This window comes from Arvicanthis niloticus, chromosome 14 (assembly GCF_011762505.2).
Source record: "Arvicanthis niloticus isolate mArvNil1 chromosome 14, mArvNil1.pat.X, whole genome shotgun sequence".
NCBI lineage: Eukaryota > Metazoa > Chordata > Mammalia > Rodentia > Muridae > Arvicanthis > Arvicanthis niloticus.
This window is the reverse complement of record NC_047671.1, coordinates 43,704,295-43,719,375: the sequence shown is the minus strand read 5'-3', so window position 1 is coordinate 43,719,375 and position 15,081 is coordinate 43,704,295. Positions and strand designations below refer to the sequence as shown.

Sequence of the window (15,081 nt, the reverse complement as noted above, 5' to 3'; positions counted from 1 at the left end):
GTGTGTATATATATATATATATATATATATATATATATATATATATATATGTACGTATATATATACATATATATATACATATATATATGTGTGTGTGTGTGTGTGTGTGTGTGTGTGTATACTTTCCAGATAGGTAGAGTTCACATAGGTCAAGGTAAAGGGAGCTACATTCACTCTGAGATTTTTCTCCTACAGAGTCTGAAATGGATATAGTCAACAAAAGCAGAGCTCACATGGTGGCTGAATACTACTTTGCTCCTGTCTCTTTGCAAATGAATTTAAATTGATCTGTATTGAATAGCATTAAAACACTTATTTCTCCAAGTTAAATATTTTCATTCTGTTGGGTTTATGTGGGGATATCATGACAGACCTTCCCCCACCCCTGAGTATTTGAAAAATAAGAAGAATTACTTGTAGTTTTAGGAAGTGCTTGCTAAGCCCTACTGTTTCCTCAGCTCTCTTCCTTCAACAATTATAGTACACAGATGTCCAGATGCTGAGTAACGTGGTAAAATAATTGGTGTTTAGATAATTCTCAATTAGACAGTGCTTATGTTTACCATCATTCCCTGATGTGTCATTCTGTGATTGTAAGTCTATTATGCAAAAATGCCAGAATTAAAGATCAGAAAATGTCAAAGACAATTGGTTGTTCTTGTTGTTGTTCTCCCAAAGGAACTTTGCAAGGAATTTGAAAACCAAGTGAGGAGTGGAAGACTCTTTTGTACCCGGGAAAGTGACCCAATCCGTGGCCCTGATGGCAAGATGCATGGGAACAAGTGTGCCCTCTGCGCTGAGATATTGTGAGCTATCCTTCAGTCCACTGAGGATGCTGGGAAGTAGCCTGATGGATGAATGACATAGTCAGGGACGCTTTTAGCAGTGTGATGCATCTGAACAGATTTATGTCCTCCTAAAACCATAAGCCCATCTAGTCAATGTTTTGTGTCTGTGTCATAAACTAAATTGAGTACAAACTAAATTTATTTTTCCAGTTAGAAGGCAGGCTTACAACATCCTCAGTAACACATGTGAGTCCAATGCCTTTGTGCCTTTGTGCCTTTGTGACCTTTTAGTGAAGTAGTCATAGAACAGAATGATAAGTGGAAAGACATTATCTTTAGTAATTAACTAATTGTGGAAATATTGATAGGAGTCTTTCAAAGATTCTTTACATTCATGTTATCATCTAGTAATATAAGACATAGAAAAAGGCTGACCCCACAACACAAAGCAGATAGCCTTCATTACATTCTCAGATGCTTTGAGTTATGAACTTGTGTTTTGCTATTGTTTGCTCTTTGGGGATGAGGCTAGGCTGGAACTTATTATCTAGCTCAGACTACTTTCAAACTTGTGACAAACCTTCAATCTTATCTTCCAAAATTCTGAACTTACCAGTGTAAACAATCACATTGAACAGAATTCCACAAACTCTTTACTACCCATTGTCCTAATGCATGCATCTCTGGATTTGGAACAGATAATGTCCCCTCTTCTTCTAGATTGTATGTTATGACTGTCCTCCTTGGAAAAAGCCTCCTACATCCTAGTTGAAAATCAATCTTCATAATCGTTAGTTATGGTCTTCAATAACTATCATCAAAATTGTCAATTATATAATTATTTCTATGATCACTAGTTGACTATTACTATTGTCTCCAAGGCTATAAATACTAAGAGAATAATGGATAGGCTTGTTTGGTTTTCTAATGTCCTACTGGGTTGAGTGTAATGTTGACCCAAAAAGTAGGTACTAAATGAATGATGAGTGAGTGCATAAAACTGTACATGAATGAAGATGCTGCTTTTCTTAAGCTTAAAGCTAACAGTGAAACAACTCATGGACCTGTGTACACATATTTACATACTTCAAAACAGAATGAAAACTATTCAGTAAAGAAAAGTCAACAATATAAAAAGCTTATTTCGATTTAGTGTCTGGAATGTCTCCTTTTAAAAGTCTGATTTTATGAGATATTTAAAAGAAAGATATTTATTCACATAAGAATGTACTCATGGATACATATGCATGCAAAATGAAAGGGCTGTCTTAGAAATATGAGGTACCATAAAGGCACCAGGAAAACATATGCTCCATCTGTGCCTAATGAATACTGTGCAACATGAAGATTCAAAATTTAATCTTTTCATTATTTTTTTCTCCAGCATGAAGCGTTTTACAGAAGAAAGAGGTAAAGCAGAGAAAAATCAGAGAGATGCTGAAGAAAGGGCTAAAGCTAAAATGGAAATTAAGGTGAGAATTAACTAAACAATACAGCTCCATGTACTGAGATGTGTGCAAGCATAGCATTTCAAAGTGCATTTTCAGTATTGGTTTATATTATTCCCAATGGTGAAATTTTGATTATAGTTATTGTTCTATATTTAGAATTAAATTATAATGCTAAAATTTCTGATTCCATTGGGGAAAAACTTGGTCACAGTAGTATATTAATTCCACATTCTTAAATATGTCGGTGTTAGATAGTTTTAAATCAACTTGACACAACTTAGAGACATTTGGGGAAAGGGAACCTCAATTGAGAAAATGTGCCCACCAAATTGGCTATGGGCAAGCCTATGAGGTTTCTTCTAGATTGATGTGAAGAGGCCTAGCTCTCTGTGGATGGTGCTACTCTTTGACTTGTCATTCACAGTACTATAAGAAAGTAGTCGGAGCAAGCTATGATGACTACCTTGTAAGCAGTGCTCCTCCAAGCTTTGTTTCAGTACCTGCCTCCAGGTTCCTGCTGCAAAGCCCTGCCCTTACTTCCTTCTGTGGTGTCATGTAACCTGAGAGTTGCAAGCTAAAATAAATCCTTTGTTCCCCAAGATATTTTTGGTCATGGTGTGTTATCACAGCAATAAAAATGCCATTAATCAGTATTAATGCCTCTTAATCTGATTCCTGTAATTTTTGATCTTTTATGATGCATAAATTACAGTTCTAGAAGGTAATCCTTTACATTAAGATACCTCCCATTTCTGTGTAACAATCTGCTTAGCTTAATTTTCACCATCTATTTTGCTCTTAATTCTAGTCATCATATTCTTCTAACATTCTCATTTAAATGCACTTGAACTGTTCTTTCAGTTGTCATTCATAATCTCTTCCTACCTTCCTTTCTCCTTTCCTTACCTCCTCATTCCCTCTTAATAACCAAATTAATTTTTTTACAATTGTTCTCTATTCACTAAAATCCTTCACAGACCTTGTCAGTGACAAAGAATTGATTCTGTTAGTCACTATTATAAAGATTTATTGTGTTCTTGATTTATAAGAATAAAGCCTAAAATTCCTTCACTGTTCGCATAATGTAGGTGGTTTTCCTGAATATATTCTCAGAACAGAACTAAACAAAAATTCTTGGAACTTTTCTGCATCATTCTTTTCTTTGTACTAGCAAAAATTTAATTCGGGTCTAGCCACACCCCTTAAATATTTATATGGCAATTATTTATTCTTCTCCCTTGTCTAGCAAAGGAAAGTAAATCATCTAGCAGTCTATGAATATACTTATTGAATATGTATAAGTATGAACACACTTATTGCATATGAACATTACAAGGAAGGAATTATAATATTTGTAATAATACTAAATCTTTAAGGTATTGCTTTTCACTTTTGATTCCTCTTGCCCAGTTTTATTGATATGCAATGCCAAGAATTACAATTGTAGAACATAATTTTGCATTTAAAACACCTCCTTTTCTTTGTTCAGAAAAGATGTAGTGAATTCCAGGATCGTGCAAAGAATGGAACACTGTTTTGTACCAGAGAAAATGATCCTATTCGTGGTCTAGATGGAAAAACACATGGCAACCTGTGCTCCATGTGCCAAGCTTTCTTGTGAGTATGGAGTTTGGAGATGTCAAGAAAGAAGAAACTAACACCTAACAATATAGGACTAGCTTATTTCATCCTTGGGGAAACTGACTTAAAATAAGCAAAGCAGCTATGTAAGCTACAGGGACAACTCTTGTAGTACAGAACTATGGGTGGGTGCTTCCTAGGCACTTGCTTTAAGATGCCTTATTTTCTATGACTTTCTATTTCTTAAATTTGGAGCCTTGTTATGAAATGAACCTGTGTAAATATTTGAAGTTCCATGTTTGAACCATGTAGACATCTCTAATATGGCTAAAACCCAGCACTAGGCTTGAACTGAGTTAAATAAACATACCATATGGAGGCATAAACACCTATAAGATTACCTTAAAATTACTTAATGCGCCGTAATTATTTTTTAGAAAGGTAGAGTTACTACTACTTCTCTCTTGCAATTTAGAATAATATGAGTAGTACTATTTTGCTGAACTCAAAATAAGTATTTGGCTATAGTTATAATATTAAATATTTAACTTTTTGGTTTCAGTCATAACTCTTTATGCTTATGATATCATTGATTAACTGTAGATACAATATAATGTGTTTTGCAAAGCCCATTTGGGTGCTTTTAGTTTAATCAGTGTATGGAATCATTAGGTCATACTCATCTGTGTCACTTTGGTTTTTTAGGTAAAACAGACACATATGAGCACTATATTTAGGTGTAAATTAAAGCAAAGGGTACATGATATAGAAGACAGACTAGAAATGCAGACAGAGGCATTGGTGAACTCTGATCTTGGCTGAAGCACCTCTGCCTTTCATCTTCTCTGACCATCAAGAAGATGTGCCAGTGTGTTTTCTTAAGATTTTGTCATCATCTAGGTATGAGGTCACCATGATTCCAGTTTGACAGTTCTTTGGCCATCATTTTCTCACCACAAGAGACAAGATAATTAATACAAAGCAAGTTTACAGAGGAACTACTGGCATCTTTCTTTTGATGTGAGAAGTCTGAAGATATTGTAGGATGATAGCATATTTGGAAGCAGTTTTCCATAGTGATAAAGGGGAAAATCCTTCATCCCCAGGCTGGAAATGAAGAAGAGAAGAGATGGATGAGCAATGTATTTAAATCCGTAGAATACTTTTATTTTATTTTATTTTATTTTATTTTATTTTATTTTATTTTATTTTATTTATTCAGCAAAACAGAAGCTGAAGAAAAGAAGGCTGAAGCTGGAACCAGAAACCGACGAGGGTCTGAAAAGTCAGAAACATATGCAGTGAGTGGGATACACACACCCTTAACTCTGTCACTGTAACTGAACACATCTGCAAGAGCCTAGCAAAAAGTCCTAACCCTTCAGTCTGGAATGACATTGAAATGAACATTGTATGAAACTGATTCATTCTTCCTGTTAAGAGACAAACAACAGAAAGTGAAAAAACATTACTTTCAACAAAAAAAGTTTTAGTCTTTGTAAACCACTTTCCAGTGGAATCTGTCCATGTACACTATTTGTTATGGATTATTGAAACTTAATATTTGAGGTGATTTATATAAAAATGAGATTTATAAAAGCATGATTTCAAAGAAAGTTTACCATTTACTCTGCAAGCACATGTGTGCATGTGTGTGCATGTGAATGTGTGTGTGTCTGTGTGTGTGTATGTTGTGCACACATGCATGTGCCTATGTATGTATAGATGCACTGTTATCTAGACACACATATGAAAGGTAGAGGTCAGAGGACAACATATAAGAGTTGGCCTCTCTTTCTACCATGTGGGTTATGAGGACTGACTCAGGTCATCAGGCTCAATGCCAACTGATTTTACCTACTTAGACTCTCTCAAGTCAGAAAGCATAATTTTTAAGTCTAAAATATTGCAATGTTCATTTCCATAGACTTGCATATCTTATCTTCACTTTTTGTTTTGATGATAAAAGTCTCCTATTGCTTCCTCTAGACTGTCTTTTTCCTTATACTTCCATTAAGATAATATAGAAACCACCTATGTAAAGCTGTCATGCTTAAAACCTGCAATTTTGGGCTAAAAATATGACTCACAGGAACAGATACTGATTACCAAACTTTACACCTTGAGTTCAGTCACTGGAACCTACATTTTAAAAAAAAAAAATAAAGGTAGACATGGTCCTTTGTTATCTCAACACTCCTATAACAAGATGGGATGGGGAGACAGGAGAATTGCCTGGAAGATCATTGACCAGATGGCCTGTAGTACTCCATGATGCCACAATAGAATCAAAGACAGACCTTGCCTGGACAAGGTAAAAGGAAAGCAAGAACCAACTCCTGAAAGTTTCCTCTGACTTCTATGATGTGTGCCTTGAGACAGTCACACATACACACACACACACACACACACACTACACACATACACACACCTCATCAGTTATAGGATGTATTAAATATCCTCACCTCCCTATTTAAATATTCATACCTCCCTTCCAGTTTTATCATTTAACAATGTTTAATGCTTCTTTCAAATTTAGAATTACCCTAGGGTAAGCCACTACATATCTTAAAATTAAAGAGACTATTAAGAAGTAAATATCTACATTTCATTGACTTTTATGATCTGACCAATCATGTGGTCATTACCTCCAACTTTCTCTTTGGCCATGCAGAAGATATGTGATGGATTTCGCAAGGCCAGGAAGAATGGACAACTATATTGCACCAGAGAGAATGACCCAGTCAGGGGCCCTGATGGGAAAATCCATGGCAACACATGCTCCATGTGTCAGGCTTTCTTGTGAGTATACAGGACCCTCTAGAGTTGTGAAGGGTCTGAGGCTTGGAAACTCATTGGAAGATGCAAGGGGGGGCTATCTTTAAGTGGAAATAAAAATGTATATTCTTCTATGAATCTTTCAGCTTTGAAGGTCACCTTTAACTTGTTTAAGACAGCAAAAACAAATGGAGAGCTTTCAGATTGTTACAATAATGATAGAAGCAGTGGAGACTCGTCAGGCAACACACATAAGGAAGTGATACATGAGGTCATGGGCATGTGGAGTTTTAAAATAATCCAAATTATAGTAGACAACAGAAAAGTGGTTGCCTATACATGGAGTGATAGAAGTTGAACAGTGTGAATCAGGAGATGCTGAATGAGGGGTACAATTGAATGTATGAAAGCTCCTCTTTCATACCATGTTCTGGAGAGAATGGAGCCATTCTAACCCATTATCTAAAAGGAAAACAAATGACAAGCTTGATGTTGCAGGACTTTGGGGTAACCAAAGAGTCAAAGCATTGAACGATGAGCCCATGAGGGTCAATAATCTTTGCTAAGACAATAATATTTGTTTCTTCATAATTTATTTTCCCTTTTCTCATAGTATTCAAGAAGACAAAGCAAGAGCAAAGGTTAAAAGAGAAGCTGCAAAGGTAATTTTTTTTCAGTGCTCCCATGCCCTACCTTTTTGGCTCCCCAGTGCTATGATGTTCTAGTTGTCCCACTAACATAAGTGTTTGCTTTCTAAACTTCATGCCTGATGAAAGGAAACAGAACTGTGTTAATACTCATCCTAGTTTAGCTTCTCAGAAGGCTAATTTGAGCACAGAAGTTGAAGACTAGCCTGAAATAAGTAAGACCAATGGCTAGTGAAAAGGAGTGGGAGAGAGTGTGTATGTATGAGAGAGCTCTTAATGTAAAAATGATCCTGATTACATTCATCCAAAGTACCAGTTTTATTTCATGATTGTTGAAATTTTGATGCTTATTCAGTGAAATGTAAGAGGGTCTACTCTCTGTAAGAATTTTTTCCCATACACTTGTATTTCATTATAGTTTTTTTAGGCACAGATTGTTGATACATAACATGTGATGTCTACTAGGATTAATTTACATCATTTACACCTTTAAAGCACATCAAGTGAACTAGGCAAGATTCCAATCATCACAGTTTACAATATTATACATTTGTGTTATTATGTTTGTCATGGAGAAGTACCCTGTTGTCATTATTATTTATTTTGACTTTATAATCATTCTTAGACTACTTTCTTGATTTTTCAAATTTTACTATTTAATAAAAATAGTATTTTATTACATATCATAATTATATAATATTCATAATCTACATTATAATTATAAATATTATGTATTTTTAAATATATAATCATATATATAACATATATTATATGTAATATAAATATATTTTATTATATACTTACTAATGTTATTTTGATATATAATATATTCCACAATATTATATGGTTATAATTATATAATATATAATAGAAAATATTTTTATTATATAGAAAGATAAATTTGTTTGTGTATATATGACTAGTTTCACTCAATAGCCACTTACAAGATTGACGTAGTATATATTTCTAACATCCCTGAATTATGAACTTAATCATTATTTGGGGAAAGTTGTATAGTTTAAATGTTTATCTTTAAATGAATTCATTCTAAAATAACTGTTTTGTTAGCTGGAAGTATCTTTTATTAGTAATTTAGGTCTGAAAATTTGGCTCTACATTGTATTTAATTAGATCAAGTCCTGTCACTCTGGATACACTCTTTCTCTCTTCTCTGATTGTGTTGCTTTGGTTCACATTCACATGTTCCATATCCAGATGAAGATCCCTTCCTGAAGATATGTCAAAATCTCCAGCTGTCAGACTTGTTCTTTCCTTTTTATACAAACACTAATTATTTTTCATCTGGAATGATTTTTCCTTTTCTTACTCAGAATACTGAACACAAAAGATAGCTCAGCAGTAACCTCAGTACCTGTGGGAAAGCTTGTTGTTGAGGCTCACTGAATTCCTTCCCCAGCGATCTTCCATAGATTTTTACATGCTGCAACTCACGCTGGAACAAAAGTGCACATGTATTCATTAGTATCTACCAAAATGTTCTCCTTTATTCTAAAGCCCAATTATAAACATCCTCAGCATAGTATACTGCTACAAATGTGAAGACTATCCCAAATTCTTTTTCTTCTTTAAAAACGTATAGTTAGCTAAGAGTAATGGCAATAGCCTGCATTAATTTGGACATTTCTGCCACCCCCCCTCCTAGCAGTAACTCAAAGAGAGGTGTCCCATGCTTTGTTACTGCATGTTTTTACTTAATAATGGAAACAAAATTGTCTATTCATGCAAGGTAATTCTGTTTCAATTATTATTTTTTATAAAATGTTATATTTTGAAATTAGCTTACTCACAGTTGGGTTTCCATGATGCTTTCCCACATTTAGCCATATTTAATCTACCTATTGAACCCTCTCACCAACCTCATCCCCAGCCCACAAGCATGCTTAATTAACACCAGATAATCCACCCTCTCCTGTCTTATTGTATGTATTCTACTATTCCTCCAAATGTATGCTTAATTGGGTTGTGAGGTAGTAGGTTTATATATGGTTTTCACACAGCTTCCCTTGGGTTTAGCTCTCCCTCATTCCCTGATTTCCCATATACACCTGTGCCCTTTCTAGATAAAGCACTTTAACATTCAGTATTCAACCACTCTATTTTTGCTTTACCTACAATCTACTGCCTCCTTCCCTCAATGTGTACTCCGGCCAAAGGCCCCTTTCTCTTTACCTGGTTTCTTCTTTGATACAACTTAATCTCATATATATATATATATATATATATATATATATATATATATATATATATATAGTATTTGAAGCTATGGTCCAAATATGAGAAAGAATGTACAGCATTTGTCTTTCAGGCCCCAAATTACCTCACTCAGTATAATTTTTCTTCTCCCATCATTTACTCAGCTGGTTTTAGTTATCTTTAGACTAAAGCATGAGTATGAGCTCTTGATAAGCACTTTGTTCTTAGTGATTGATTGCAATATTATTTCTCTCTAAGAGTTTCACAATCATTAAACATTATTTATTACTCATAGTAATAAAAGATACAGGAAATGAAAAAAGTGCTTTTTTAATTAATGATTTTATTAATTTACATTCCGAATGTTGTTCCCTCAGAGTTCTTCACTCCATCACCCTCCCTTTTGCCTCTGAGAGGGTGATCCACCATCTACACACACTCACCCCACCCCGGACATCCTCCTTCCCTTGGGTGTCAATTCTCAGTAGGATTAGGCTCAACCTCTCCCACTGAGGCCAAACAAGACAGTGCTCTGCTCCATAGGTACTGGCACCACAGACCAGCCCATGTATGCTCATTGATTGGTGGCTCAGTCTCTTAGGTTCCCAGGGATCTAAGTCATTTGACACTGTTGGTCTTCCTATGGTGTTGCCACCCCATGTCAGCTCCTTCAATCCTTCCTATAACTCTTCCATAGGGGCCTCTGAGCTCAGGCCAATGGTTGGCTGTATGTATCTGCATCTGTCTCAGTCAGCTACTGGTAGAACCTCTCAGGACTGCTATGCTAGGCTCCTATCTGCAAGAACAACATAACATCAGTTATAGTGTCAGGGTTTTGATGACTGCCTATGGGATAGATCAGAGGTTGGGCCAGTCACTGAATGGCCTTTCCTTCAGTCTTTGCTCCATTGTTGTCCCTGAATTTCTTTTGATTGAAACAATTCTAGGTCAAAATTTTAAAGGTGGGTTAGTGACTCCATCCCTCCACTGGGGGCCCTGCCAGACCTACTGGAAGTGGTCTTATCAGGTTCCATCTCTCCACTGTTGGGTATTTCCAGTAAGGACATCCACACTGAGTTCTAAGAGCCTCTCCCATCCCAGATCTCTGGGACTTTCTAGAGGTTCTCCCTGTACTCTACCTCCAACAGCTACATATTTCCATTCATTCTCCTGGACCCCTGGGCTTCTCTCCTGTCCCCCATACCTGATCTTGGCATCCTTTTTCCTTCCACCTCTTTTCTCTCACCAAGGTCACTTCCTCACTCTGCATCCCATGATTATTTTGTTCCCCCTTCTAAGTGGGATTGAAGGATCCTCACTTGGAACTTCCTTCTTGTTAAACTTCTTACAGTCTGTGAGTTGTACCATGGGTATTTTGTACCTTTTGGCTAATATCCACTTACCAGTGAGTAAATCCCATGCATGTCCTTTGGGGCCAGGATTACCTCACTAAGGTTGATATTCTCTAGTTCTATTCTATTTAACTGCTTTGCGATTTTTTTTATCTTCTAGGAAATGTGCAGTGAGTTCCGGAACCAAGCAAAGAATGGAGTGCTCATGTGCACCAGAGAAAATGACCCAGTTGTTGGGCCAGATGGAAAAACACATTCAAACAAGTGTGCAATGTGTGCAAGTGTGTTGTGAGTATTCACCCTCATATCTCCACCTAATCATGTACCATTATTCTTGCCTGGGTTTGAGATTTCCAAGTGCACCATGGATTGTATACTAGAAAGATCTTAAAAGCAGATGGACATAACATTAAGAAATATTTTCTAATAAAATGGCACTGTTTTCTATTCACTTATCCTTCTGCCTTCTAATTATGTCAAGTGGCTGGACTCAGCACTGAATGTTTATAATATTTGACTGTCTTAATCTTCAACAAAAAAAAAAGAACAAGTCTCAAATTGGATCAGGTGCTTTTTTTGACCTCTCTATCTCACCCCTGATAGCCTGTGATTCTGTAAATATATTCAGATATAGGTTTTAAAATGTGTTGAGAACAGTGAGGCTGGTATATCAGAATTGTTTCAATACCTGACCAGTAAGTGGACTAACCTTTTGGGGCTATGCCTGCTCTTACCAGTGAAGTGCCTTGGTGAAGAGTAATGCCCCTAAGAGACAAACAAGCTCCTGAACTGTCTGTCAAGCTACTCTAGACCTTATAGGACTTTCTTTTGCCAAGTGCTGTGGCTCAACCTGTTGCTAGAGTTCTTTTATGTGGAATAATATAGAAGGTGTCCTATTCTACTTTTATACAGCAATTGTAATTCTAACCCACGAAGATTCAGGTGCTACCTTTTGAATTGATTATAAAGCTAATATCCTCCTGTGAGTCACCTCAAAATAAATGGTGAAAGATTATATTCAAATTATGGGCCTAGAATTCTTGTGCTTCATTATTCTGCTCACCTTGTCTTCAAAGTATATTTATGTAAAACACAAAGTTTTTTATTATCTCAGCCTTCACAGATTGATCCATCCTTAAGTATATGCCTAAAAGCCCTTAACAAGAGAGACTGAGAGTAAGTAGATCAGTAGAATAAGGAATTGCCTAACATTCATGAAATAACAGTTGTGTCTCATTTGTTTTCACTGATGTTGATCATCAGATATAGTGGATGTTAATAATGAGTTTTGACACATGATATGTCAGTAGAAAACTACAACAAATAGGGCAGACAGACTTACTTGTGCTCCTTTGAATCTCAGCACTCTGGAGGCTAAAGAAGAAAAACCATGAGTTGAAGCCAGCCTAGGTTACATGGAAAGATATTGTCTAAAAATAACAGCAAAACAAAAATCAAAACAAAGCAAAACCTAGAATATTCAGCTTGTGAAAGACATCATAAAGCTCACTGTTGAATCTTACTGGGCCCTCTATCATGGCTGCAACTAAAATTTGAATTGTAATATAATGAACTCTTAAAATATTTGATTTGCTGTTTTAAAGTGAAAGATTGTTTATATTATGATGCCTCCATATCTGACTTATTAGTCTTTGTTATCATTAATGATATCATAGTTCCCTGTGAGGGAAATGTTCTATGAGTTAGAAAAAAGTCAAAGTATTTATGGCTTTTTATAGATTGAAGCCAGTGATCAATAAAAATATCAGCAGAAGGTCTTACACACTGATAAAAAATGTGTCCTTTTGCCATTGTTATTAGTTTTTGAGAAGTGTAATATAGACAGCTTTCTTTTCATATTGTCCAAAATACTCATGCCTATTAGAACAAATCATTTTTCCTGAAAACTTTTATATATTTATTTTTATCATCATCATCATCATCATCATCATCATCATCATCATCATCATCATCTTTGTGTGTGTGTGTGTGTGTGTGTGTGTGTGTGTGTGTGTGTGTGCCACAGTGCACATACAGAGCTAAAAGGACAACTTTCTGGAGTTATTTCTCTTCTTTCTTCATGTGCTCTAGGGACTTATCATCAGGATTGCATAAAAAAAGTCTACCTGCTAAGCCATCTTTCTCATGCGGTGTCCAGGAGACTTCTGAAATTTGGTTGGAGAACACTCTTTTTCTTCTGGAAACATATCAGAATAATTGCAGAGTTGAACTTAGTTTGTGTCTTCTATTACAGTCTACTAGAAGAGGAAGAGAAGAAAAAAGATGACAAAGGGGAGAAGGAGAAGGCTGAGGCTGGAAAGGCGAAGAGAGAAGCAGTACAGGTATCTGCTTCAGGTCATCAGGCCATACACACGCACAGTCTTCAGTCTTCTGGACCAAATCTCCAGTCTCAACATTCTTAATGATTTTGCCAAATGGAAACATATATTACATTCCACATGTCTAACAAATTGTCTGTCTTCCTTATTGCATTTATGTCCTTATTTCAGTTTCTGATGTTCTGCAAACTGGACCTCAGGCTTTCATATACTCCTTTTCTAGAGTTTCCTTATTTGGAAGCTTTCCTTTGTGAATGTGGTAGTGGTGGTGGTAGTGGTGGTGGTGGTGGTGGTGGTGGTGGTAGCTCTCTCTCTCTCTCTCTGTCTCTGTCTCTCTCTGTCTCTCTCTATGTATGTATGTTTGAGTGGGTGCTTGTGTGTGTGTGTGTGTGTGTGTGTGTGTGTGTGTGTGTATGTGTGTGTGTGTGTGTGTGTTGCATTCATATGAATGTGAGGTTGTGCATCTCCTGTATAGGGAAGTGGAGACCAAGTAGGAGGGTTATCACTTCCATGCCCACTGCTCTTTGACAGGGTCTTTTGCTGTCCTGGAGCTTTCCCTTTCAGCTAGGTAGGCTTGCTGGACAGAAAATTCTGGGGATTGGCCTACCCACTTCTTCCAATATGAGAGTTACAGGCATACAAAGACATGCTTATCAGAAAGCTAGGAATCAAAAATTTCTATTATTTTGCATACAACAAACTCCTATACCATCTAAAACACTAAGATATTATTCCTTTGTCTCTTACAGTTGCTACATCAAAATAATGTTTAAGGCAAATATTTTCTAATCATTGTAATAGCAGCAATCTTATGTTCCAAATAATGTGCTCCTTAAGCCTGTCACAGAATATTGGCTAAAGCTGATATCTAACATCACTTTGTCAGTGCTATTTTCTTGCAACACATCACAGTTTTCAAAGGGAGCAAGGTAGGGGGCAAATTTTTTGCAGTATTTAGTGATCTGGTTCTCAAATCCTTCATTTGACAGGAGCTATGTAGTAAATATCGTACCCAGCTAAGAAATGGGCGGCTCCCCTGCACCAGAAAGAATTTCCCCATTGAGGGCCTGGATGGGAAGATCTATAAAAGCACCTGCTCCATGTGTGAGGCCTTCTTGTGAGTATAGCTGCAGCCACTACTTTTCAGTGCCAAATGTAGGGGTAGCTTACTTCAGGACATTAATAACAAAGACCATCTTTCTTTGTACTGAGTTTGAGGGACATACTATCATCAAGCTACACACTGGCAGTACTTTCTTTCTACTGCTTCAGTGTTCTGATATTTAAATTATCATCATGGTAGTGTCGTGTGCTAATACCAGATATCCCCAGAGTTGATGATAGAAAAGTTCTGGATCTTAATTTATTTATGTTAATAAGTCACTGCCATAACTAGCACAAAGATAGAGTCACTGGATGATAACAAGTTGAAATTTGTCAATACTAATCATTTTCTAGTTGCTTTCTGGGAATAAAGATAAATCTTTATTCATCAAAACATAGGGGCAGAAGTATTTGGTGGTTTGTGATGGTATTAGTGTATTAATTTTTAAGCTATGTTAAAAGGAAGAAGAGCAATGTAGAAGAGAATATTCACTAACATTTCAATTACCAAGCTAAGCCTGTAGAAACACAGAAGTAATGGGATATTCTACCTGAGATATTTTCTGTTAAAGATGCTATACATTGGTATTAGAAATCATTCTTGCTTACCCTTCTCTTGCAGCCAGCAAGAAGCAAAGGAAAATGAAACTGGTTTCAGAGCAAAGGCTAAAAGAGAAGTTAAGGTACTTATCTTGGGATAGTCAAAATCCAACAGAAAGGTCAAATTTTGCTATTTTGCTGTAAACATCACACACAGAATTATTGAAGGCCTGGCTTGAAGGAAATGTAAGGGTTATGTAGTCCAGAGTTTGACAAGACTTTTTCCT

General features: G+C 36.2%; 1 protein-coding gene across 2 annotated transcripts in view; it reads left to right on the top strand.

Annotated features, from left to right (window-relative positions):
• Spink5 (serine peptidase inhibitor Kazal type 5) overlaps nt 1-15,081 on the top strand; it is a 62,030-nt gene that overhangs the window by 21,992 nt on the left and 24,957 nt on the right. For both annotated transcript variants that reach the window (XM_034518396.2, XM_034518394.2), the window contains exons 9-18: nt 679-806; nt 2,173-2,260; nt 3,729-3,856; nt 5,043-5,121; nt 6,495-6,622; nt 7,212-7,260; nt 10,972-11,099; nt 13,066-13,153; nt 14,140-14,267; nt 14,877-14,937. In XM_034518396.2, coding sequence (XP_034374287.1) covers nt 679-806; nt 2,173-2,260; nt 3,729-3,856; nt 5,043-5,121; nt 6,495-6,622; nt 7,212-7,260; nt 10,972-11,099; nt 13,066-13,153; nt 14,140-14,267; nt 14,877-14,937 — 1,005 coding nt within the window. The remainder of the gene's footprint in view (nt 1-678; nt 807-2,172; nt 2,261-3,728; nt 3,857-5,042; nt 5,122-6,494; nt 6,623-7,211; nt 7,261-10,971; nt 11,100-13,065; nt 13,154-14,139; nt 14,268-14,876; nt 14,938-15,081) is intronic.